The sequence below is a fragment of the Plecotus auritus genome (genome assembly GCF_963455305.1).
Source record: "Plecotus auritus genome assembly, chromosome: 7".
Classification (NCBI taxonomy): domain Eukaryota; kingdom Metazoa; phylum Chordata; class Mammalia; order Chiroptera; family Vespertilionidae; genus Plecotus; species Plecotus auritus.
Genome location: NC_137774.1, coordinates 33358667 through 33386159, shown reverse-complemented (window position 1 = coordinate 33386159; position 27493 = coordinate 33358667). Strand labels below are relative to the sequence as shown.

General features: G+C 45.1%; 1 protein-coding gene across 3 annotated transcripts; it reads left to right on the top strand.

Moving 5' to 3' along the window:
* Positions 1-226: 226 nt before the first annotated feature.
* On the top strand, positions 227-23313 carry LYRM9 (LYR motif containing 9). Of its 3 annotated transcripts, XR_013961337.1 has the most exons (6): positions 227-279; positions 6381-6524; positions 8157-8249; positions 9243-9377; positions 21954-22078; positions 22222-23299. XR_013961337.1 is itself a non-coding variant. In XM_080682800.1 (4 exons), the coding sequence occupies exons 2-4, from the start codon at positions 6399-6401 to the stop codon at positions 9258-9260; spliced, it is 237 nt and encodes a 78-aa protein (XP_080538926.1). In that variant the 5' UTR covers positions 227-279; positions 6381-6398; the 3' UTR covers positions 9261-16752. The 3 variants fall into 3 exon arrangements, 1 of the variants encoding a protein (XP_080538926.1); XR_013961336.1 differs by lacking the exon at positions 21954-22078 and having other exon boundaries at positions 22222-23313; XM_080682800.1 differs by lacking the exons at positions 21954-22078; positions 22222-23299 and having other exon boundaries at positions 9243-16752.
* The last annotated feature ends 4180 nt before the right edge of the window (positions 23314-27493 follow it).

Sequence of the window (27493 nt, the reverse complement as noted above, 5' to 3'; positions counted from 1 at the left end):
AGGTAGCAACAGCCAAAAGGAGGTGTGGATGTGTAACGAAGGATGTTGGTGGAACGGCTTTCTTTTTCAACTGAGTGGGGCGGATTGGGGAAGGGGCACCCAGTAGATATGGCAGGTTGGGTTTCCTTACAAACAGACCCCAAGTTCCGCGCGCGGCCGACAGAGGGCGCTCAGCGCGCAGTGGCCAGGCGGGGGCGGGGCTGCTCAGATCCGGAGACGCAGGCGCACTCGTGGCCCCGCGTCCGCCCTGGCCGGGGTTGACGTTTCCCAGTGGAGGCGGTGAGCGCGCGGCGTAGGCGGAGGGAGGGGGCCGGGCGGGCGCATAGGGCCTGGAGCCGCTGGGGTGGAGGGCGGGCTGGGGATGTGAGGCCTCGGGTGCCCTCGGCTTTGTGTGGCCTGGGAAGACCTTTAAGCGACTCGCGCCGCCCCGTTCCCCTCCCTGCCCGTTGTCGTGCCTCGGGAGGGCCGGATGCCCGGACGCCCAGGCCCGCAGCAGGCCTCGCCGGCGCGACTCAGAGCAGCAGGGAAGGCCCAGGACTTGGAGAGGGGCGTGGGGCCCGCAGGGAGCCCGGGGTCTCCAGAAGCCTCCCCGAAGCCTGGCTGCGGGCCCACTGGGGAAATGTTCATTGTCTGGTGCGCACACCTCCGTGGTTAGCCTCCGTTTGCCCGCTTTAACAAGTAGATGTGGCCCCTCCACGGCCCCCCTTCCTGGAGCACCCCGGGAGCGAGCTTACCTGGAATAACCTTCGCATTTTGATTTCTGCTTCTGAAGGACGGATCAAATCACTCTGTGGCTGAGACCCCTTAGCCCTTAAGACTAATCTTTTGTTTGCTTTTACATTGCATACAACTCACCCATTTAAAATGCACAATTGAATGTTCTTTAGTACATTCACAGATTGGAGCATTATCCATCACCATAGTCAATTTTAGAACATTTTCATTACTCCCAAAGCAACTCCTCTTTTAGCTCTCATCACCCCAACCGCCCCTTCCCTCCAGCCCTAGCAAGCACTGAGCTACTTTGTGTCTCTATAGATTTGCCTATTCTGCACATTTTGCATAAATGGAATCATACAATATTTGGTATTAGCTTCTTTCACGTAGAGTAATGATTTCAAGGTTCACCCATGTTGTAGAATGTATCAGTAGTTCATTTCTTTTTAATTATAAAATAACCCATTGTATGAAGGTACCATGTTTTGTTTATCCATCGGTAAATGTCAGGCCTTTCATCTTTGGTCCCAGGGCTGAGTCCAGAGCCACACACATATTAGCTGCTCTGAATGGCCGTGTATGGGTGACTGACACAGCTTGCTGGCTTTCATCTCTCTCTCTCTTTGTACCTGGTATGTGATTGTGCTATTGTTGTGCTGAATTGAGTTGAATTGGATAACAGACAGGATCAGGCACCCCAGAGACTGTGGCACACCCCAGTGACTCTGGACTGAACTAGTAAAGATGGGGAAAGAGACTTAAGAATAGTTCATGGAAAGCAAAAAAGAATAGTTCATGGAAATAAAGGTACCTTCTAGCTGAATGCCAGGGCCAGGTAAGCTAAAACAGAGAATGCTAAGTTGCATTCCTTGAACTCCCAAGTAGAAAGGTGACATTGCCATCTGAGTAATGTTTTCAAGGTTCACCCATGTTGTAGCAGGTACCAGTGCCCACAGAGCTGGTCAGAACAAAAGCAAACTGTGGTTTTGAGGGTGGGATCAATAATGAGGGTGTGTGTGTGTCCAGAGTGGGTTGGAGAAACACTGGGAGATTATAGCAGGATGGTTATCTTGGAAAAGAAACTGCTGAATGGCTGGGGCAGTTGACTTTGAATAATGAAAGACTGGACTTGGGGGTAGGTCACCAGAGACTTTAGCCCCAAAAGGCAGCGGTCAGACTAATATGTGGAACTTTTCAGAGCAGATTTTAGCCCAGAACCAAAAGGAATTTCTGACAGCTCGGGCTGCCAAGGATGTGGAGGAGAGATTTCTTTCACACTGGATGGGAGACGGTGGCTTTCAGCTCTTTGATATTCTGGTTTTGAAAGACTGCCTACTTTGGACTGTTTTTCTGTTCATTCAGTTAACACCTTTTACTGAGAGCCTACTGTGAGGCAAGCCACACTCCCTGAGGTGTTTTTATAACTTTCTAATTCATGAAAGGCTACAGGATGACTAACCAGAACTCAGTTCTGAGTTGGGAAAGAGCTAAATAAACTTCACCTGATCTTTTGTTTGATTTAAAAGAAAAAAAGATATATATTCTTCTTCTTGATGTATGCAGAGCTAACTGAATCAAGGAACTCCACAAAGCTCTCCCAGTCTCACTTTGCCATAATACTTATGAAATTGTGGGATTTTTCTCATTACACATGAAAATAAACATAAAATCATTACAATAAAAAGACGTTGGTCCATAGACTGCTTAAAATAATTTTATGTTTGTCCCACATTTTGGGGAAAGTTGTCAGGAGTGATAGGGGGTCAAGGAGGCTATTAGGGGTTTTAGGCAGGAACGCGACATGCTGAGGGTTACATTTGGAAAGATTCACTCTGGCTGTTGAGTGAAGAATAGCTTGGAAGACAGGGAGACCAGCTGGGAACTCTTGGAGTTGTCCCTGTGAGCTAAGATAGGAGCCTTAACCAAGGCTCTTACAATGGAAATAGGAGGGGACAGATTTGAGGGGCATTTAGGTGTAGAATTTGAAAGGACTTAGAGACCAGTGACATAGGAGTGGAGGGAGAAGGAGGAGTCTGGCTCTGTGATGGTTTTGGCTTGGTTGCCTAGGAAGAGGGTGATGTTTTCACCGAGGCAGGGAGCCCAGGTGGAGGGTCAAGTCCAAGGAGTAGGATGTGCCACGCGAGCATTCCCAGGGCCACAGGGTTTGGCTACAGTTTTGGCAATGATGCTGTGAGGTTCATTGCCCCTTAAATCATAGCAAACCCACACTTTAAATTAAATTGAGACGTTTTTAGTTTAACTCTTCTGAGTGGACCCACACATGCCTTCTCTGCCAGTTATTACTGAGAAGGACTAAGAATTATAATTGAGCTGAAAATAGTCTCCCGCCCATACTTGCTGGGTCGGTTTCTAAGTATTGCTTGGGTTTTTAAGTAATGAAACTAAGTTGTGCTCTTTCCAAATGTTAATTTTGAAGACTGCAGCTGGTAACCATCTGTTACACCACTAGCATTTTACAATATTTGATTAGCACTTTATATAGTTTGGGGAAGCCTGCCAGTGGACTCTGCCCATCAGCTTGGGGGCTTCAGTGATATGTCCTCTCCGGTGGTACTTGAAGGTCTTTGCCCCCATTGTATGGGGTTCCCCTCAGTGTGTTGGACTGAAGTGAGACTGGCAGGTTGATATTTGGAGCACGAGGACCTTGGGGAACCCTGCCCTGTTTGCACTCTTCCTCAGAGCTGGAATGATCACAGCTCATCATGGAAATAGAATCTGGGAGATGAAGATTTTTCTATCCGTTTCAACTATTTTGGCTGCAAGTGACAAAACAAACCCAAACTGCTTTGGCAAATGGGATTAATTGTCTTGGATCATTGCAGAGTCTAGGGGTGGGACTGCCTTCAGGTGAATGGTTTTAGGGCTCAAATGAATTCTTCAGACGTGGTTTTACTCAGGTTCTCAGCTCTGCCCTTTGTGGCTTCAGTCTCCGGCTTCAAGAGGAGGCAAGATGGCTTCCCTGAGAGAGGATGAGTCCTCTCACCATCAGGTCTAGTCACTCCTGTAGACATGCTGAGATTCACTCAGCTTCCTTCATGTGCCCAGCTGTGAACCAATCCCTGCCACCACGTGGATGCAGGTCTCTGATTGGTCAGGCTTGGAGTGGCGCTCCACCCAGACCTTGTGGGCTGAGACCTGGCCTCTCCGGATCACCAGCCGCACATCTGGGGCTGTTACCAGATGGGTGGTGGGGGCAGACAACCACCTACCTACCCCAGTGTCAGAGCGAGAGCCCCGAGCACCACGAGCAAATGGGAAACTTAGCTATGGAGATAGACCTTTGTTGTTGCCAGGAAGATATGCTGGAAATGGAATGAAGGAGCCTCTGAAACCAGCCACTTAATGAGTTTCTTTTCTCAGTTTCAGGACCTCTGATAGATTTAAAACCAGGGCCAGTCACTTAATCTTGGTCTTTTAGCTCCTTCATTTGGAGCATAGTGAGCTTCTCTGTCACAGGGGAAATCTGGACAGAGGAGATAACAGATTCCATTCAGTCCAGTTCAGTAAACAGGGCACGAAGCACTGGGGCCTGGGCCAGGCTGCCCAGGCCTGGCAGCGCATGAATCCTGGCAATGTGGGAAGCACAGTACCAGCTCCATAAACAGGGTACTGCTTCCCCCCAACCCCCCCGCCCCACCGGAGGGCCAGTCAGGAAGGGCTTCCCAGAAGAAGTGACATTGAACTGGGCCTGGCAGGATAAACATGAGTTCCTCACATGGAGAGGGGAAGGGAGCTCCATGCTCAGGCAGCTGCATGTGCAAAGGCACCACGAGGTGACTTAGTTGTGGTTTTGGAGCATCTGGGAGAAGGTCCTTGTGGCTGAGTGTGGGATAAGTCCAGGCATCAGTGTGGAGGAGACTGGGACACGATGGGTGAGGCAGGAACACAGGCAAGATGCTGTGGCAGAGGTCCAGGCAGGAGCCTACAGGGCAGTGAGCATAGAGGAGGGTACTGTTATGGGCTGGGAGGTACTTAATGGAAGCTTAACAAATCCTTATGTTCTAGATTCTATCATTGGGCGGGGTTGGGGGGGTGGAATCTACGTTCTTAGTTGAGTTTCCTGCTTTAGAAAATAAGAGGCCAGATTAGAGTTATAGGTTCTTTGGAGAGAAACATGGCCCTAACTGGTTTGGCTCAGTGGATAGAGCGTTGGCCTGCGTACTGAAGGGTCCCAGGTTCGATTCCCGTCAAGGGTATGTACCTTGGTTGCGGGCACATCCCCAGTAGGAGGTGTGCAGAAGGCAGCTGATCGATGTTTCTCTCTCATCGATGTTTCTAACTATCCCTCTCCCTTCCTCTCTGTAAAAAAGCAATAAAATATATTTTTTTAAAAATATGGGTTCTGCAGACACAAAGGAATACATGACGTATGATTCCTTTTATGTAAAACTCAGGAAAATGCAAACTAATCTGTAATGACAGAAAGCAGAGGTTGCTTTGGGATGGGGGAGTGGCGAGGGCAGGAGGGAGGGATTACAGAGAGGCTCCAGGAAATTTGTGTGGGTGATGGAGATGTTCACTCTTTTGCTTTTGATGATGGTGTCTTAGGTGTATACTAGTACATATGTCAAAACTTATCAAAGTGTACACTTTAAGTATGTTGATTGTATGTTAAGTACATATCAATAAAGTTTTTAAGGTTTAATAAAAAGAAGAGGTGGGCTCTGGAGCCTGTCTGGGTTCAAATCCCAGCTCTATCCTTATCAGACCTCTCTGTGCTGATTTTTTCTTTTTGGTGCTTGATTTTAAAAAAATGTGTGCATTAATCACATGTAAAGCAAATAGGACAGAATAAGAGCTCATTATTATTTTATTTATTAATCTTCACCTGAGGATATGTTTATTGATGAGAGAGAGAGAGGAACAGAGAAACATTGATCAGTTGCTTCCCGTATGTGCCCCGATTGGGGCTCGAACCCGCAACCGAGTTATGTGCCCTGACCAGGAATTGAACCTGCCACCTTTTGGTGTATGGGACAACACTCCACCCAAGTGAGCCACCCTGCCAGGGCAAGAGCTTATTATTATTCCTATTTCTAACACACAGTAAAGTGAAATCATGTGTATCATGGCAACTTTTTATGTAGCTGCTTCTTTACGCAGAGTCCTCTGGAATCGTGTTTCTCAAACTTTAACTGCATGTGAATCTCCTGGACATCTTGTTACAATGCAGGTTCTGTCTAGCAGGTCTGGGGTGGGGCCTGAGACTCTGCATTTCTAACAAGCTCTCAGGTGATGTCGATGCTTCTGTCTACCTTTTGAGTAGTGAGGCTCAAACCTTTCATCCTGCCCTCTGTTGCTTGAGGTTAGATGATTTCTCAGCAATTGAATGTGTGATTTTCCTGCTTGTCTCTCCTACTCCGCCGGTCAGCGACACCTCCTTACCCACCACCTGGAGTTGGTGTTCAGAAAGAAGATGAGGCTGAACATCTCACTTTTGTTCCTTGTGGCCTGCTCTGGGCTGAGACTCCTGCAAGACTGAATACACAGCCGGAGCTCAGGGTCGGGGTTCTGAGGGGTGTGATATAAGGGCGACCTGGCCTCTGTGCTGTTATCAAGCCTCCTTCACAGGGCGCTGGAACCTGAGGGCCAGGACTGGGTATTGGCTTGATGCCTTAGACGTGATGCTCTGTGTTTTCCAGGGACAGACGGCCTTGCAGATGGCCCCGCTACCGGGGTCAGAGCTGGTCCAGACGCCTCTGCAGCTCTACCGATACCTGCTGCGCTGTTGCCGACAGCTGCCCACCAAGGGCATCCAGGAACATTACAGACATGCTGTCAGGCAGGTGGGAGCAGGATATGCTGGGCCTGGGGGTGGGGGAGATTCCTCTAATAGAGGGCCTATCTGAGGGGCAGGGGCAGGAACAGGGGCAGAGATGGTCTTTCAGGCTGTGGGGGTGGCAGTTTAGTAAGAGCCACTGAATATCGGTGCTGGGCAGCCCAGCTCTTCTCTCTGGTTTTTGTTGAGGAAACAGAGGATGGATGTGCCATCCAGCCCACCAGCTCTGTGCCAAGCCTTGAAATAGGCAGCCAAATGCATAATTAAAATATTGTGGGACACATCCTCATTGTGACAGATGTCTCTGTCGACAAAGCATGCCTGACTTTAACCATGAGAAAACATCAGGAAAGCCCACACTGAGGGGCCGTCCACACATAACTGGCCTGTTCTTGTCAAACACATCAACGTCGTGAAACACAGAGGAAGGCACCAGAGCTGCTCTGGTTTAAAGGGGAATAAACAGGTGTGAATGCTAAATGTAGTGCATGATTCCAGACGGGATCCTGGACCAGAGAAACAATTCTTATAAAGAACATTGTTGGGGGAAATTCATGAAGTTGGAATTTGGGCTGTGAATTAGATAGACACACTAGTACTGTATCAATATTAAATTTTCTGAATTTGATTACTGTTGTTAAGAGAATGCCCTTGTTGTTAGGAAATACACACCCAAGTGTTTAGGGGGGTTAAGGGCTTGTCTGAAACTTTTAAGTGCTTCCAAAAGTTTAATGCAAACACATGAAGAGAGAATAGTAAAGCAAATGTGGCAAAATGTTAACACCTGGTGATTCTGAAGGCAGTTCTTCTGTATTATTCTTGCAGCTTTTCTTTAGGTTAAAAATGATTTCCAAATAAAAAGTTAAAAACTAAAATTAATACAAATAGAATGTGGAAACTGGAAATGATAGAGGAAGCAGCAGAGGGCTGTGGAAACGTGGAGAAGGGAACAGTTAGTTGTCTGCGGGAGTCAGAGAGGACTTCCCAGGAGCGAGCACTTGACAAGGAAGGTGTGTGGGGTCGAGAGTAACAGGGCAGAGGAGGTACCAGTGCCCGAGTGTCCTGAATGAACCTGAATCTCACATTGCTCCTCACGGGGGACCATCTGGTCAGAAGCAAACAGCAGCCTGGGCTCTGCACTGGGCTTGGCTGGGTTTCCCACACCACCCTCTCCACGGCCCCTTCCCTCTCTGCTTGGCTTTCCAGCATGGGCCGGAGAAGCCCTGTTCTTCCCGGTTGGAAAGCCATGCAGAGATCTCCCCCTAGTGAAATCAGCTTCCCGGGAGGAGCAAACGAAACAGTGATGGGAATTTCCCGTAGGCCCTCCATCACCCTTCCCCCCACCTGATAACCTTTGGGTCCAGCTTGGTTTGGGTGGTAACTTAGGGACCAGTCTTCCATTTCACTGCCCTGCTGGCAAGAATATGTGCTGTGCAGTTGAATAGACCGGAAGTCCAATGCTGACACCACTGCTTAGCAGCAGGTTTCCTCATCTCTATGTGGAATCGTAACTCTTCATGGAGGGTAAGAGACATGCTGAGTATAAAGTGCCCACAGTGTGCCTGGCCTGTGACTGGTGCTCTGAAGCTGCCGGTCCTGTGATTTTTGCCATCATCTTTTTTTATGCCTAAACTTTCAGAGTTTTCGAGTTCACTCAGATGAAGACAATCCTGAGAGAATCCAGCAGATAATTAAAAGAGCCATTGAAGATGCTGACTGGATCATGAACAAAGTAAGTGCTTGGCTGCTACCTATACCTGTGAGCTGTAATCTCATTGACCAGCAGGGGTCGCTTCTGCTCCACATTGAGAACAGTCAGCTGCTCCCCACCTCTAGGAGCCAAAAGGTGATGGCAGATGCCCTTCTGATTGTATTTGTGAGTTTGTTGTGTTTGAGGGGACAGGGGGACACCCTCAATCCCTAAAGACAAATTTCTTTTTTTGTTAATTCTCACCCGAGGATATTTTTCCCCTTGATTTTTAGAGAGGGGAAGGGAGAGAGAGAGAGAGAGAGAGAGAGAGAGAGAGAGAGAGAGAGAGAGAGAGAGAAACATCAATGGGAGAGTGAGATGGGGCAGCAGGGAGAAGGAAGGGAGCAATCTTACTGGAAGCAATATGACAAAGCTGACCACAGTGTTGGGAAGAGAAGAGAGCTGTCTTGGGGGTGGGTAGTGAGCTCTCTGTCTCTGCAGGTATTTCCACTGAGGCAGGGTTATTGAGGAAATATGCAAGTGTCTGTTTTGGTGGAGAAGGAGAGTCAGTAACATAGACTGGCTTGCTGGTCCTTACACTTTGGTGTTAGAAAACATGTCCTACTTCTCTGTCTTTCTAAATCAGAATCTCCAGTTACTGGGCCCAGGATTCAATTTTTTAAACTCAGTGATTGGACTAGATGGCTTTTGAGGTTCCGCCTCTACCTGAGGTTTTTCCTCCCTCCAAACAAGACTCACTTAAAGAGAATGATGGACATGCCACTGTGTTTCATTCTAGTTCCCCAGTGTCTTTCTTACCCTTCCTCCCAACCCCATCAACTACCTTTTCCACTAAAGAAGAAAGGGGTGATCCAGGCACCAACTAGATTCAACAGCCTGGGTCCCATCACTTCAAGAAGTCTCTGCGGGGGGCCTCTGAGGCCTACCTAGCTGACCACAGTCTCGGCATTTCCCTGGCCCTCCCTCTCGCATTGGCTTTCCTCACCCACTTCTAATGACCTCTCTGTCTTGCAGTATAAAAAGCAAAACTGAGACTCAAAGAGTGAAGCTGCCCTGAAGACCCTGAAGATGAGAGGCCTCCCTGGAAGGAACCAGCAGCAGCAGTTCTAGACTCTCCATGTCCTGCTGGTGGAGAGAGCAGGACACCAGGTGTGGAAACAGCTGATATTTGCTCAAATGGCTCTTCTCAAGCTGTTTGTGTCCCCGGTGACCTTTATGTTTGCTTTTCCAGGCAGTTATGATGTGTGATTTGGGGAGAATGTGTTTTGTCACTTTGCTCTGAAAGTGGTTCATTTATTCTGAATCTCGTTCTTTGAGACCCGAGTGGGCGTCCCCTCAGATGGCGGCCTCTATGGAGGACAGGGCATGGGTGTCAGAACCTGAAAGATCTGGATTTGAATCCCAGCTCAGCGGCTTTTCAAGGGCGTTAACTTTGAGCTTGGTTTCCTCTCTTGTGAGAATTAAATAAGATGAAGTCACAGAGCCTAACACAGGATATGGTACATGATGACCCTCTGAGGAAGCCGCCCTCCCCGCTCCCTCCTCTGCTCCCACAGGGCTCCGGGTATCTCGCTCTAGCCCACAGCATCTTGGTCCGTTTGCTTGTGGACTTGTCCTGTCCCTGCTTGTCTCCACTGTCCCCCTCCCCCACCAGGCCCCTGAGCCTTCACAGTTGCACTGCACCCAGCAGTCTGCCAAACACCTCCAGTAGTGCCCACGTGTTTAGGTTTCTGTGAACCTGCCATCTGTCTTGACTGTCCCTTCCCTCCTTTGCCACCATCTCAGAAGGAGGGGAGGAGGGAAGCCGGCAAGCAGTCATGTGGATTTTTACGAGCCTGAAATTGGTGGAGAAAGACAGACCCAGATCGCATCCCAGTTCTGCTCAAATTGTGCTTGGATAACTTACCTCGCCCCTTTCAGCCTTACTTTTCCATTCTGTCCAATGGGATAATGGCCATACCTACCTCGAGAGCTGTGGTGAGGAATAATGAGATCTAATGCATGCCAAGTGCTCACCCAGAGCCTGGCATGGGGAGCTGGCTGCATGGCCAGCCCGTGGTTACCAGCTACAACTATTAGGGAGCCCTGCTTTGCAAGTGGGAGATGGAAGGTCAGAGAGGTTGAGCCTCTTTTCAGGGTCACAAAGCCCTTAAGCTTGGTCTGTCTGAATCTACCAAACAGCACAGACTTGGGAGGGAAAGGAGAGCATCAGGGAAAGAGGGAAGGAAGGAGAACGGGAGGGAGGGAGGAGGGATAAGGAAGGAGGAGAGCAACAGGGAAGGATCAGGGGGAACTGGCCAGAGCAGGTGGAACAACCAGAGGCCACACTGGGACTTGAGTACCCCCGAGGACTCAGCCAGGGATGAGCTAGCATGTGTTTATGTCCTGGCAATTATATGGCTTAAAGTGACTCAGCTACATCTATGTGCATTCGACTGATCAGCAGACAATGAAGTAAATACTTCAAACTGTGAAAACTTGGTGTCTTCTTGCCACTTGTTGTTCCCTACTGTGTGCTAGCTTTCATACAAGGTGTTGTAGACAGAAAAAGGGGCCACATGCTAATCTGACAAGCTCAGGGAAGGCCTGAATGGTGGTCTTACACACTCAAAGACCTAAAGTAACCACAAAGGATGGTCTGAAATTAAAACTTTAACTGCCCTTGCCAGTTTGGCTCAGTGATAGAGCATCAGCATGTGGACCACAGGGTCCCAGGTTCGATTCCGGTCAAGGACACATACCAAGGACACGTACCAGGCTTCTACCCAGCCTGGGCCCTGGTCGGGTGTGTGCAGGAGGCAACCATTCAATGTGTTACTCTCACATTGATGTTTCTCTGTCTTTCTCTCTTCCACTCTCCCTAAAAAACTAATGGAAAAATATCCTCGGGTAGGGATTAACAGCAACAACAAAAAAAAAAAAAAAAAAAAAAAAAAAAAAGAAAGAAAAAAAAGAATAAATAAATAAAGAAAAGCCCTTTAACTAAAAGCAGTTATAATGGGAGTCATGTCCTAGGCCGGTATCTTCCCTGACAAAGGTCATTCTTTACCTTAACTAAGCCTGTCTGTTGTCTTTTGCATCTATGATAACATATCATTGGAATGTCAGGGTAATTTGTAACTTCCCTTTTTCTGGACCCTTCAGGGCACAACCAATGGGTCAGGGCATCATGACAGGAGACCACAAATCCCTTCATTGTCATTGTTATCTTGTTAATTGTTGACTGTTAACTATCCTGTACCCAACTATGTAAAAGAAGCGTGTATCTATCATTTTACTTTTTATCTAATCCCTAGGTTTGCCCACTTTGCTTTCTCCCACCTCCCTAATCTATCACCAATGGATTTCATGTAACCCACTTAAGTCTTTTCCTTTGATTATAATGAATGAAACAAAGGGGAAACCACCATTCTCCAGAGCATTATCCCAATACGTTGAGATTCTGCTTCCTGGCCAGTCGACAGTTTGGCTCAAATAAACTCACAAAAATTCTTTACAGGTTTGAAAGTTTTTTTTATGTTAACATTACTTGGCGTAGTTGGCAGGATTCCAAAGAATCTCACCCAGGACCATCCCGCAGACCTGGACCCAGTGCTAGGATCCAGCAAGGGGCCCATTGAGCCTGCCAATTTCCCTCCCCCTTCCCCAATTGGGTAAACTTGGGTGAGTTGTCTCCTGGACCCGGGACCTTCCCTTGCTTTTGGTAGAGGGTCTGACTTTATTTGAGCTGTATTTTTAAATCCTTGAGGTGGAACTAAGGTTAAGGGTTGACTGAACTCAGACTAATGTGAGACTGGAGGGAAAAAAATGGGTGGCTGGTTTTGATTTTGGCTTTTCAATTGGATTTGCTTTCTGAGTCTGAGAAAAAACAACCTTTGCCATATAAATGAGAGCTGAACTCATTCAGCTCCAAAGATAAAGGGGCACATCCTCCCTCCAGCCCAATTCTCAGGTGTTCTTAGGTGACTAAGAATCTTTGTGGAGGTATCAGAGGTCATTCCTCATGATGTGCAGGAGCCCCATAGGGAAGTGTTAACTCAGTTGTAATGAGCTAACTGGCTCGTCCAGGAGGCCTCCATAAGGCTTGATCTGCCAGGGCCCCAAGCCCTTCCTGTTGTTTTAGACCGCTGGGAGAGAAACTGAGGCACGTGAAAGGGTTGAATTGTGACTCGAGGGGTGAGAGCCTCATGCAGTTCAACCCATAAGCAGCACACTTCGACCCTCTACATAACATCCCTAGAAAATTTGCTCAGACTACAGATACCCAAAAATAAACATTAAAAAAATTTAACATGGGAAATTGTGCTTCTAAGTCCAGAAACTCCCAAATCCCAGCCCTCATTTATTACTCCTGATAGAAAGCCTTTACATGCAAGTGCTTTGCAGGAATGGGAAAATTTCATTAGAAAATATCAACGTAAAAATGGCCAAAATGCAGTTGTCTTTGGGTACCTAAATTAATATTTTGCATGCAAAAAAATTAGAAAAATGCCAGCTCTAAAATTAAACTGAATGACTATATGGGAAGCATATCTTGATTTGGCAATTAAAAGCTTCTAAGGAGAAGCATAGAAAAAATTATTCAAAAAAGTGGAAATTGATAAGAAATTTTAGAGATTGTCCTGGAACTATTCTGAAGTTAATAAATGCCTACACCTCATTTCCCCCTCTTCCTATCTGAGCTTCCTTGTCTGAACTTGCCCTTTCCTCTCTCTTCCTTCCATCTCCTCTACTGACACTGACTTGAAGGAAAATGAGAATAGGAATTCTAACAGCTCCTTTTGGAAAAAAACTGGTCTCAGCTAGAGAGGAACTGGTAACTGTTCCTGACTTTATCTAAGACCCTGATGGATTGACAAAAATTTAACTGTTAGAACATGTAATCCTGGCTATTCTGACCTATTCCAATTAATACACCTACTGGTTTCTAAGAGCAAGGCAACAGAATTACTAAATAAGGTCTATTGTGAAACTGTAGAGGAATCTTTTGCTGTAAAAAGCCAGGTCACCATAAGAAAAACTGTAGAAAAAAAACAAACTGAAGTGTGATTGACAAAGAGAAAACAGAAGTAAACATAGGGTTGCTACAGGATTATGAGGGTATTTTCTCCTCTTTACTAATACTTTAGGAGAAATTGAGATTATCATAAAAGGGGAAGTTACTAAGGCCCTTGTAGATACTGAGGCTACCTTATCTGTTCTTAACCCTGCCCATCTAAGTTTCCCTCTCCCTTGGAGTAAAGTTTCTGTACAAATGGTAGGGGTATCTAACCAACCAATGACTTTTTAAAATCAGAACCTATCCCCTTTCAACTAGGGCATGTTAAGGGGCAACATATTTTACTGGTCAAATTGGCCCCAATTCACCTGATAGGGAGAGATTTTTAAAATCAGTGTTGCCCACATATGTTTTTTTTTTCAGAAGAGTAATATGTATTTAGAACTAAGTGAACCAGATACTGAGCCAAAAGGGGAAAACGATGGTTTTAAAGGAACCTCCCAAGAGGAAACTAATTTTGAGACTGACTGAATGTTTGCCAACCATCTTTTCTTCATTATTAACTTCCAGGAGAGCTGGAGAAAAGGCTTGACAGGGGACCCACCCTACTCAGAATGGCTCAAACAGTGCAGATTTACAGAGACTTACAGAGATACCCCTAACTCTCAGCATGCCTCTGTAGATGGGGAACCAGGCCACAGTGCCTTGAGAGTCCCCTTTTCTTTTGGGGTACAAACTCTTCAACTGGGAGGAATTTGACTTGGGGTCCCTCAAGAAAAAAAAAAGCCCAGTCTTCTTTTGCAACATAGCCTGGCCCCACTATAAAGTGGACTATTAACTCTTAGAAGCCTCAATTTCCAATAATAACTAAATAAAATAAGTGACCAGCATTCCTTAGATTGACTTTTATGAACACATTTTTTTAAAATATATTTTATTGAATTTTTTACAGAGAGGAAGGGAGAAGGAGAGGGATAGAAAGTTAGAAACATTGATGAGAGAGAAACATCGATTCAGTTGCCTCCTGCACACTTCCTACTGGGGATGTGTCCGCAACCAAGGTACATGCCCTTGACCGGAATCGAACCTGGGACCCTTCAGTCCACAGGCTGACGCTCTATCCACTGAGCCAAACTGGTCAGGGCTATGAACACATTTTAAACACACTCTCACTTTCAAGAAACACACCTTAAAGACTCTCTCCAACAGTGTTAAAGGAACTTTGCTTTATCAGTACCTAACCATGAATGAACATCTGCCTGTATCTGACACTTGCCTTCATCTTAAGGATGAGAAGCCACCATCTACAGAGGAGGTAGACAATTGTCCTAACATGTCAACAAGGCATGTTCACAAATTGATGCTGCTCAAACCTTGTTCTTATATCACCTAGTTGTTATTGATTGAATGTATATAAAATGATTTTTATATTGTTACTAGAGGCCCAGTGCATGAAAATTTGTGCACTAGAGGGGTCCCTCAGCCCTGCCTGTGCGCTCTCACAGTCCGGGAACCCTCAGGGGATGTCTGACTGATGGCTCAGGCCCACTCCCCGCAGACATCCCTGTGGGAGCGCACTGACCACCAGGGGGCAGCTCTGGCCCCACCTCCCATTGCCCCACTGCCACCAGTTGCCACCCCCCCCCATTGCCGTCCCCTCCCTCTGCAGGCTGTCACCCGCCTTGGCTGGCCTGATGCCACCCACTCGCTGGCCTCGTCCCCTGCCGACCTGTTGTTCTGCTGTTCAATTTGCATATTAGGCTTTTGTTATATAGGGTTATCCTCCTTATGGTTTCTTAGTAGAAACAATATCCACCTCCCTAGACCTCCCTCCCTTATTAGATAAGAAAAACATTAAACTTGGATATCTCCTAATCTTCCCCACCTACTAGAAAATAGTATTCTGATTATCAGCTATGATAATGAAGCTAATGTTTTGTTGGCCACACACTGGTCTTCTACTATCAATATAAGCATTGGTACATTTTTTCCCCTGGCTATATCTATTATAACGGACCTATATTGAACAAACCCCTTCAAGAACACCTCCCTAAGAACACCTATTTTAGATGAGCATTATCTAAATATAGGAATAGATGAAACTAACTGCCCAGAAGAAAAATTAAAATTTCTGGATAATAAAATAGTAGAAGTCTTAATTCATCTGGCCAAACGTATCATAAGATAAAAGTGAAAGTGGATGAAGGAGAAAAACATACAATTAGCTTAATAAACAATTATGATAAAACATGTAAAGGGTTTTTTCAGTTGGCTGGAATGCTTGTTCCCCTTAGATCCTTCCTTGTCTAATATTAGACAGTTTCTGTTCCTAATCAATGTTACTGGTTTAAGATTATTGCTTTGTTCCTGGTATGTAAATGTTATACTAGATGTAGAAAAACAAAATTTAAGACAAGCAGCAAAAATACTTGGATTATGGCAACTCAAAAATTAAAAATGATCCAAAATATTTTTAACAAGGACATACAGGATCTGACTGCCTCCCATTTGCCTGCCTTTTATTTTCAATAATAATAATTCCACCTTAAATGCCATCTAAGGTTATGGTCTTGCCCCATCCCTGGTGGTCCACCCTGTTGAGCAAGACAAATGCTGACATTGAGACTTCCTAGAAATGAGCCTTCCTAGAACCATGGAACTCCATTATCCAACCAAAAGGTTGGTCATCAATGCATCAGTGCATCCTTTGGATTAATTTGTGACCAAAAGGGGGATGTATGGATGAAAAAGGGGCCACATGCTAATCTGACAAGCTCGGGGAAGGCCTGCATGATGGTCTTGCAAACTCAAAGACCTAAAGTAACCACAGAGGATGGTCTGAAATTAAAACTTTAACTAAAAGCAGTTATGGTGGGTAGTCACATCCTAGATTAGTATCTTCCTTGACAAAGATCAACTTTGATCCTTACTGAGCCTATTGTCTTTTTGCATCTAAGATAACATACCTGTGAAATGTCAGGGTGACTTGTAACTTCCCTTTTTCCAGACCCCTTAGGACACAACCAAATGCGCTTGGGTGGCAGGATGGAGACCACAAATTACTTCATAGTTATTGTTATCTTGTTAATTGTTGACTGTTAACTATCCTATATCCACCTATGTAAAAGAAGCATGTATCTATCATTTTACTTTTTATCCAATCCCAGAGGTTTCCCCACTTTGCTTTCTCCCACCTCCCTAATCTATCACCAATGGATTTCATATAACCCACTTAGATCTCTTCCTTTGATTGTAATGTATAAAACAAGGTGCAAACTGCCATTCTCTGGAGCATTAGCTCAATACATTGAGATTCTGCTTCCTGGCAATTGTCGACAGTTTGGCTCAAATACTCACAAAAATTCTTTACAGGTTGGAATGTTGTTGTTTTTTGTTTGTTTGTTTTTACGTTAACTTGGTTAACAGAGCATGATTAATATTTCTGCCCCTCACAATGTGGCTTGTAGAATGTTATTATAATGCAAATTTTATTCTCCCATTATTTCTTTGTAATTTTTTTCTGGACGTTTTTATTCTTCCCCTATCCCTGAATAAAAACTGGCACAAGCCTCGGAAATTTCTAGCCAAGTTTAGGTTAAAAGCCCCATGCTATGGTTGTTTTTAAGTCACCAAACAGTCTCAATTTATTAATTGAAATGTCCAGGCCCAGGTAAAAATAAAATTGCAGAACCTAAATTAAGGTTGAGGCTTCTCCAGGCTTCTAGTGGATTCTGCTACAGATGGGAAACCCACTGTCAGAGAAGGAGGCATAGGTGGGGTCTTTGCTGGCTTGGGGTGGGGTTGGGGTGCAGGGGCATTCTAGGCAGCAGGCAGTTTCAGCAAAGGTAGGAAGCAGCACCATTTGCTCAAGATTGCCCATCTGTTCAATGTGTTGAGATACCACAGACCAAAGAGATAGTGCTGGAATCATCACTTTATGTAATTGCCTCCCCCCCACATAGAGTGAACCCCCTGAGGATAGGGACCATGCACTGAATCCTCTGGGCCAGCTGTGTGCCTGCTTCCCAGGATGCCAGCTCTAAGCTTCTGCTGAATGAGTAATAATTCCAAGCTGGTTTGGCTGGGTAGATAGAGCGTTGGCCCGAGGTAGAGCATTGGTCATGGGTTGGTTCAGGTCAAGGGCACATACCTTGGTTGCAGGCCCTCCTTGGGGCACATGCGGGAGGCAACCAATCGATGTGTCTCTCTTGCATCGATGTTTGTCTGTCTCTCCCTCTCCCACTCTCTCTAAAAATCAATGGAAAAATATCTGTGGGTGAGGATTAACAAAACAAAAAAGAACAAGAAAAAGTGATAACAGCAGGCAAACTGATGTCTCGCTTTTGTTGGAGTTTTTATTGCTTTCTAATAAAGGAGGAGGTTGGGAGGTGGTGATTAGTTCTTGTCAAAATACTGGTTGTGTGTGGGGGATCCTCTTATCGCTACACTCAGGAGCTGATTTGGAAGTGAGAACTCTTACTGTCACTGCCTGATGAGCTGCACAGGTGCCTCTCAACACTTCCTCCAGGATTCCCCTCAAAAGCAAAGGTTACCAAGAGCTGCAACCCAAACTTCTTTCCCACTTCCCGAAATGAACCTGTCCCTCTCTTCATCTTGCTCCTCTAGGGGGTGGGGCTTAATGAGCATCCAGGGCAAACAAATCCAACAGCCTTTGTTCAATGACAGGAAGAAACCTGACCGTTTCTATGTGAGGGAGTAACCTCATTAACAGGACAGGTGATCATAGTTCAAGAAAAAGAGCAGAAGCTCAAGGCATTGTATCATGTCATATCATCACAAGAAGGGTGAGTGCAGCACAATAAAATATTCACATAACTTATTACAGTATATTGTTATAATTGTTCTATTTTATTATCATTGTCAGTCTCTCACTGTGCAGATTTATAAACCAAACTTTATTACAGGTGTGTATGTATAGGAAAAACCCTAGTATGTTATAGGGTTCTGTGCTAGCTACAGTTTCCGGAATCCACTGGGATCTTGGGACATATCCCCCACAGATAAGGGGGGACACTGTACACCATTTGTTGCTTTGAACCAATTATTTTGAGACAACCTTCACAAAGAAACAACGCCAAGGATGCTTGATAATTCTCTTCAAAAGTCCCAAACATGGAATACTACTCAGCAATCAAAAGAACTACCAATACATGGACAACTTGGGCAAACCTCAAAGGCATTATGTTGAAGGAAAGATGCATATGTTACATGTATGTAACTACATAACAAAAGTTGCATATGTTATGATTCCATTTACATGACAGTCTCAAAAAGACACAGCTCTGTGGTTACCAGAGGTTAGGAGTGGGGGAGGGTGTGACTATAAAGGGTAGCATGAGGGAGCTTTTTGGGGAGAAGGTGCTGTTCTGTATCCTGTTGTGGTAGTGGTTACATCTGCATGTGTTAAAACTCCTAGAACTGTACACTGTCCCGGAAGTCAATTTCTTTAAAAGGCCCAACCATCATTAATAGGATTTTGGTTCCTTTATGTCTTAGTTTCCTCTGTGGTCAAGGGAGGGTAATCTCCTGACTTATTCTCTGACTTCAGGAACAAAACAAAGAAGGATGAAACATGGCTATACTAGTAGACAGGGATTTTTGAAAATGCCATCTTTTTAGGTTTGGCCAGGAAAACAAAAGAAGATCAAGGGGAGAATGGGATGGGACGGGGATAGAGAAGAGGGAAGAAAGTGGGAGCGGTGTTCTGGAATGACTTTTGAGTGACTGTGTTTTTAGTGCTTATTACCTGCCAGGCAGTAAAGCTCTGTGTGCTGTGCTTTTTCTCCGAGAGGCAGGTGCTATAATTAGCTCCACTTTTCGGACGAGGAAATTAAGGCCCAGAGAGGTAACGCAGGTTGCCCAAGTCACACAGCTGGTGAGTGGTAGAGCTGGGATTGAATTCAAAGCCAGTGCCTTTAATGCCATTATCCTCCCCCACAGTCTATGTTATTTCATCTCTGAACCTTTGAGTTTCTTCTCTCCAGGTTGGAGATTTATATTTGATTTCCCGCTCTCTATTGACCATCAAGGACTTGGTCCTAGATGTACTCTCCATGTTCCGTTTACCTTCCCCTCTTTCTAAGATACCCCTCCTGGGCCGGCCTCTCAGGAGGCCCTTGTGTGAGATTTGAGAGGCACGTGGAGGGCAGTGGCAGCAACAGGCAGCGGTGTGGGCTTTGGGAGACAGGAGATGGATTTCCTGGCCTGGGATGCAGGTAGCCGTGACCACTGGGCATGCTTTCCTGCAGCCCCTGGCCTGGGCAGCAGGAGCAGCTTCCTGCCCCTGAAGGCTAGTGGCAGCTTCCCTGACCTATTCTTCTCCAGCCTTCTGATGGATTTCCAACACTTATGTTCCTCTGCAAGTCCCTTCGTGAAATGCCTGGAACAATTTCTGTTCTTTGGCTGATACAGAGCCCGGGTGCACTGTCCTCTTAGAAAACCTTTAACAAGATTTATTTTTTATAAAACACCATCCTTGAAAACATAGGAAGTGGACTTGGGATGAAGACCCTAAGGTAGGTACTGGGGTGTCCCTCTTTGGAGCTGCTTGGCGGAGCCCTCTTATCTGCCAGCATTGACTGGGCTGCCTGGCCTGGGGGAGGGGAAGAACTGTCCAAAGGGCCTTCCCATCCAGGTGGTCCCATTCCATTCGCATTTTCCTTTTCTCTGGCTGTGGACTGCCCATCCCTTGTGTGAAGGACACAGCAAGAGTTGCTTTCTGCAATGTATAGTGAGGGAAACTGAGGCACAAAGAGGCTCGAGATGGGGCCGTATGTGGCCAATCCAGAGGAAGAGCATCCCTGTGCCCTGTTTCCAGGTTCATCATCTCATCACCAGGAAACCAGAAAGATGCTAGAGGAGGTGGGTGCGTGGTGGGGAAGTTTCATGCAGCACTTATTATGTTCAGTGTCACGCACTTTCCATGCGCTAGTTCATTTGCTTGAGTCTTCACAAGGCCCTGGCTTGTGATTCCCATTGATGAGAAGAATTTAGGTCTGGCCTCAGGTCTTCCAATTTAAGATGAATACCATTTACTTCTAAGACTTCAGCCTGCTTTATTGAATATATGACACTGAGTTTTTCATTATCCAGTTGCTATTATAATTCATTTATTCTGACATGACCCTTGCTGACAAGAATCTGGCAAATTGTGCGCCAGACCATGTCCCCTACAACCTAACAATGACCTGGCTTGGCCCTTCTGATCCACTCCTTCCTGGCTCCTGCCTCCTATGCCAGGGCTTTCTCCCCCTCCCCCGTCTCTCCAGCTGCATCATGTTCCTGCCCAAGTTGGCCCAGTGCTTTGGGCTCCAGTCCCAGGCTTTGTTTGTGCTGTTCCCCTGCCCGTGTGCCCTCCCCTCAGTCCATCTGCCAAACTCCTCGCCCCTCTTTCAAGTCTCTTTCAAGGCTCCTTTGCAAAGCCTCTCTTGGCCTCCATCCACAGGTAACGCTGATCTCTTCCTAAGAATCTTACCATCCCCAGGACGCTTATTGTGCTTATTCAATATCCACCCTTTCTGCACATGTTTAGTGGGTGCTCAATATGGAGCTAGGTGCTGGGGACATAGCTCGGATTCCGGCAGCAACCATGGGAGGGGATGTCGTTTCCATTTACTGATGAGGGCCCTGGGGATCAGAGAAGTGAAGGACTGGCCCAGACTCTCACAGACAGTTCATGGTAGACCCAGGATTGATGCTGGGTCTGTGTGATCCCAACACTGAGTCAAGTTTTGCGAATTGAAGTGAGGTGGTGGCTGCTACAGGTGGCGGTGGCTGTGCATTCTCAACTGTCCTTGTATAGTGGGGGCTTGGAGTAGCAGTCCGGTTGGAAGGGGAGCAGCTAAGAGATAGTGTGGAGCTGCATTGCGAAGGAGTCATATTGCTTTTTATGGGCTGCATGCCTATATAAGGTGGCTTTGGAGTAGCTTGATGGAGATGAGGGGGCACTAAAACCTCTCATAGACCACTGTGGATGGAGTCAGGAAAAGATGGGGGTAGAGGGCTGAACCAGGGAAGCCCAAGGCAGAATTGCAGCTGTAGGATGTCCTGTGTCCTTATCAGGATGACCAATCACCCAACTTTGTCATTTCCACCGAGTCAGACCCCAGAGGGCGTTGTATAGAGAGCAGAGGAGGCTGTCCATACCCTAGACTCCAACGCCAAAGGATGTGAGAGAAGACCTTCTGTGGGTGTTACCGATAAACAACTATTAAGGCTCTCATTAAACAGCATTCCCAGGCTCTTGAGAAGGGAGACTCAATTATTTTTTTTTCTAAAAACAGGGAAAAAATTAATGGGGAACAGAAGAAACAACTCCTGTTATTAACAACAATAAAATCATGACATTTGGATGTAAAATTTTCAACTTTTTCAAAGCGCTGTCATATATCATTATCTCATTCAGTTTTCAATTCCATTAAGAGAGACATCAGGAGAGCCTCTCACACTAATCTACAGGGGAAGAAAGGGTCTCAGTGATGAAAACTAGTAGAAATGATCAGAAACTGATGGATCTTGTGGGGCAAGCCCTCTAGTGCTCATTGTTGAAATTAGAAGTCATGGAATGAGCTGTTCATTATCCAGTTGAGGGCAAACAAAGGGATTGGGTAGGTCCTTGTTGACTGGAAGTGAATTGAACATTGGATCCAGGTAGACAGAAACCAGTGAGCTGCTGTTCCCTTTACTTTTCTTGTTGGTCATTTCAGATTTATTTGGATTGGCAAAGACATTCTCAACAGTCCTCAAATGACATCAGCGATGGTGCCAGCAAGAACTTTGTGCACAGGGCAAAGTACAGCACCCGAGCTGACCAATCAGAGGGGTGGGGAAGGTAGTAAGTAATCATTTCTCCTTAGGGTTGTTTAGAAATGATCATGTTATAGTACAAATGGAGACTGCAAGTTAAAGATCCCCACTCCTCACCTTGTTCTCATTCTTTTCTGTTGCTCCTTTAATTTATTTGTCCCCTCCCAGCCCCGCTTGCCTGGTCCAAGCCCTAGGCCTGCCAGAGGGGACTCCAGGACAGCGCTTAGCTGCTCGACTTCATTAGCACCTGGAGCCCACTGCCTCCCCACCCAGAGAAACAGGGAACTCCTTCTGGAGCTGAGCCAGCTGGTCTCCCTTTCATCCTCCTAATCAAGCCAGGGTGATGACATCGAGCGGCCCGAGACATGTACCTGCACTATCAACTGTCCTTCCCACTGGAATTTAATCAGCGCTCACTGCCCAAACTCTTCGGTTGTTGCAATTGGGCCACTCAAGGTTGTTGCAATTTTGGCCTTACCCACTTTGTGCTGCTTTTCCCGATAGTGCAAGTCCCTTTGGATGCTTATTGTTATACAGGGAAGCATTGGATACCAGGCTTTTTAGTAAGAGTGTGGAGGAATGTGGAGAAGTGATTGCATCTTAGGGGCCAGATGCCACTTCAGAGACCAACAGTGCAGCCTTTCAGCAAGAAGCATAATTAAAAAAGCCTGGGAAAGCGCCCAAACTGTGTGGCCAGGAGACAAGCCTGGTTTTGGGGTGAAAGAGGGAGACCCTTTCCTGGAAACAATGCCAATTGAATAAATATTTTCATCCCACCCATCTTTCCAAAAGCTCCTCTGTTGGTGGATCCCCATGGGGACCGTGCCAGGAATTAGGGAGTAGGGCAGGGCCAGGACTCCCTAAATCCTTTTCCGCTAAAGGAGGGGAGTACTGGCTGAAAGCCATTTGTTTAACAAATTAATTTTCTAATTTATTAGTTCACTGAACCAATGAATACTTGTTATGCAAATTTATTTAGTTATGGGACAGATAAGATGTTTGCATGGTTCAAAATTCAGAAAGTACTCTGTCAAAATTTCTCTCTAACCCACTCCCTCTCCAGAGGTAAAGCCACATGACCTGTTTCTCAGGTCTCCTTCCGGAGATGTGCAATGCATAGAAAAGCTGTATAGATTATCATCCTGTGTCTGGTTTGTTGTTTTTCTAACCCACACAAACAATAGTCATTTATAAAGTCTGCTATGAACCTTGATTTTTTTTTAACTTAATAAAATATCTTGGAATTCTTTTTAAAAATGCATAAAAGGCTTCATTATTCTTTTTTTTTTTTTTTTTATGGTTCATTTTAGTCCAGTGCATGGAGGCATCACGACTTTTTCAGTAATCTCCCACTGAGAGACATCTGGTTTGTTCCCATTCTTCTGCTATAATAAACAGCACTATAATACAAATGTCATTTCATACCTGGCCAAGTGTACCTGCAGAATAAGATCTTAGAAGGAAATTGCGGGGTGGGAGGCATAGAGAAGTTGAATCAATTTACTCTTTCACCAGCAACACGTAAGAGTGTTTTCAACATGTGAGCATCTTTTACTCAGTGTTTATTATGCTCCCCGTACATTGGGTGGCTAAAAAGGTGGTGTCAGCCTTCAGTGGCTTCCCTTAACTCTTAAAGTAGAGAGCAGCCCCCTACTGGCCTCACATGACCGGCTGGTGAGCTCCTTGCTAGCCTTCCAGGCTCACTGCCTGCCTCTTTGCTTGCCTGACTCACTACCCCCAGGTGCACCCATCTCTTCTTAGTTCCCCAAACAGGCCAAGCTCCCTCCCCTCACAGGGTCTTTGTACATGAAGTGCCAGATGCCTAGAAGGCCCTTTTTCCCCTTTCAATCCTTAGCTCTCAGCTCAATTACCCTTCCTCAAGGAAACCCTGCACCCACCTCCATGACTAATTCCCTATGACTACGTTATAAGCTCCCCAGCACCATGTATTTCTTCAAGGCCCAGAAGCTATTATCCCCTCCATTTCTGTAATTATTTAGTTAATGTTGTTCTTTTCTGTGGGTCTTTGAGCTCTGTAAAGGCAGAGACCATGTCTACTTCTCTCTCCATTGTCTCTCCAGGGCCTAGCATCGTGCCTGGTACCTAGCAGACTCTCAGTAAAGATTTCTTGTTTGATTTTATTCAGTAAGATCAACGAATCTTTATTAGGTATCAACAATGTGCAGGAATTGTTCCAGGCATCAGGGAAACATTACGAATAGAACAAATTCCTGCTCTTATGGTGCTTAACAGACCATGCTAGTGTTTGGGGGAAGGAGTATACAGTCAATAGAGATATAAACTAATGTCTGACTAATATAAACTATGTCAGACTGTGATGCATGTTATGAAAAGAAATAAAGCAGAGGAAAGCAGTAGCACAAGATAGAGCTGGGAGAGCCATTTCACACAGAGTCTTCATGGAAGGGCTCTTAAATAAGGTGACCTTTGAGCAGAGACCTGAATGGAACAAAGGAGTCAGCTGTGTGGACATTTGGAAGAAGAGCATTTCAGACTGAGGGAATGGCAAGTACAAAGACCCTGAGGCAGGTCCATAATAGTCATGCTGGAGGAATGGAGGTAGATATTTGAAAGACTAGAATTTATTTTTAAATATATTTTTATTGATTTCAGAGAGGAAGGGAGAGGGAGAGAAAGATAGAAATATCAATGATGAGAGAGAATTATTGATCGGCTGCCTCCTGCACGCCCCCTACTGGGGATCGAGCCCACAACCTGTTCATGTACCCTTAGCCGGAATCGAACCTGCGACCCTTCAGTCCGCAGGTCGATGCTCTATCCACTGAGCAAAACCGGCTAGGGCAAAAGACTAGAATTTATGTAACATTCAAAACACTTACATTCAATCTTATGGTCTTATTAATGATGTTACAAGGATCCTGAGATAATTTAAGATTAAAAAAATAAAAAGAATTTGACAGTGAAAATGCTTTATCCTGAGACCACAGGCTAAAAAATAAAACCATGATCTTCTTTCTAAAACTTGCCTATTATTTTTTAATTAGGGCCAAGCCCTCACTTTGAAATACTATAATTCATTTCATCTAAGTTATTTTAGGTCAACAAGGAAATACAGTGAAACTTCTTTTCAGTAATAAATTAAAACATCAGGACAAATTGTCTGAATATCTGACCATGTAAAATAATGCAAAATGTTTATTCATTTAAAACTTATATAAAATGTATATGTAATATAAGTGTATATATTATATGTAATTTATTTTTCTGAAGAGATTATCTGTGAAGAGTTTGTTACTACCTTATAATCTATTTTGTATTATTAGCATTCTATTCAATTCAATATAATAATATAATTTTGGTGATTCTATTTTCACAAGAGCCAGTCAAAAAAAGTGCAGTGATATGAGAGTCTAATTAAAATAATTATTTCTACTGAAATAATTCAAAGTATAAATTTAGTCTCCTGAGGATCGAGCAGGGTTCATAAAATCACCTTCAGTGTGATTACCTCCTCCTGAGATTTATCATGAAGCATTCTGATTTATAAAATAACTAGAGGCCCAGTGCACGAAATTCTTACATGCACTACAGATAAAATACTATGCTAACTGCCACATCAAAACTGGGCCCACCAATAGCAGATGTCACAGTGATGTGCTGGGGCCAGCTCTCCCTGGCTCCCCCGGGCCAATGGTTATATATTCAGGAACTTTGCAAGCAGCCCATTCAACCATCGGGAGCCTGAAAGCTTCCATAGTGAGAGTATTTCACCATGGAAATCAGCAAATACTGCACATCAGGGCACCCCAATGAGCCAGTTTATCAGCACCCAGTGTCTAGGACAGTATTTGTGATTTTTTACCTAGAACTACCATATTTTGAAAAGCAGTTCCTTCTAGTTCCTAACACGTCCTGTGCTTTGCCTGGGTGCCCACTGAGCTATTATTTTATGGCCTCAACACTGAGCCTACTGCAGGCCCACGTGACAGAGGCCTATGCGTCCGTCTTCTTCCACAGCTATGTTATTCCAAACTCCCTGTGATCCTAGAATGACAACCGCACATCCACGAGGAGAATTTCCTTGATAACATGTGTGCCCGTTTGCTTTGTGCCTGGTTATTTAACATGCATTTAGACATGCTCACATATATTTCCTTGCCATGAGTGAACAGAAGCTATGTAAAGCACATGCCATCAGGCATAGAGGTGAGTAGAGCAAAGAAACACGAACAGAGGAACTGCCTTAGAGGTGCTGCCTGCCCTTCGTGGCCCTGCTGGCTGTGTCACAGCCTCTCTCCTGCTGTGATCTGTTTTGGAAGGACACAGGGAGACCCAGGAAAACTAGAAATGGGCTCTATGGCCCTTGAGGATGTGGCTGTGAATGGGCTCTATGACCCTGGAGGAGTGGCTTTACAGGATCCTTCCCAGAAGGAACTCTATAGAGATGTGATGCAGGAAATCTTCAGGTGCCTCTTGTCAATAGGAAAACAAACAAACAAACAAACAAACAAACAAAAAACAACTGGGAAAATTATGACATTGAAGATCAGTGCAAAAACCAGGAGAGAAAACTAAGAAGTCAAATGGTAGAGAGAATCTGTGACAGGAAAGAGGGTAGTCAGTGTGAAGAAAATTTTAATTTTATTCTAAATCTCAACCCGAACAAGAAAATTCTCCTGGAGAAAGCCATGGGAAGGCAGTGTGCCTGGGAAAGTCTTCATGCATCATTCACCCCGTAATATGCACATCAGAGGTCAAACTGAATGTCACAGAGAGAAGCCATATAAATGTAATACATATGGGAGAGCCTTCAGTTATTTCCAATGTTTTATAAAACATCGAATAAATCACAATGGAGAGAAAACCAATTCATGTAAGGAATGTGGCAAAACCTTTAGTTCTTCACTTTACTTCAAATACATGAAAGCACTACACTGGGGGAGAAACTCTATCAATGAAAACAATGTGGAAAAGCCCATGATATCATCAATCTTTTCAAACATGTGAAAGGACTCACCAGAAGAGAAAGCCTGTGAAGGTAAAAAATGTGGTAAAGCCTTCAGTAGTCTCAGAAATCTTCAAATCATGGGAATAAATCACACTGGGAAGAAGCCTGTGGATGTAAAAAGAACGTAGTGAAGCATTTAAGTATCCCAGTGATCTTCAGAAGCATGAAAGACATCTCACTGGAGAGAGACCCTTTGAATGTAAACAATGTGGTAAAGAGATCCCACCCAGTTCCTTACAAACACAAGAAAGAATTAACTGGAGAGAAACCCTCTGAATATAAGGAAAGTGGTAAAGCTTTCCTTTATCACATAATTTTTTGAAGACATGTGACAATTCTATTTTCCATGCTAACAAATAGTTGGAATAGATTTTATGTAAGTTTTTTGGGGGGCAGGGGAGGTGAAGAATAAATTTTAATGTTTTTCTTAAATTTTATTTCTATAAATAC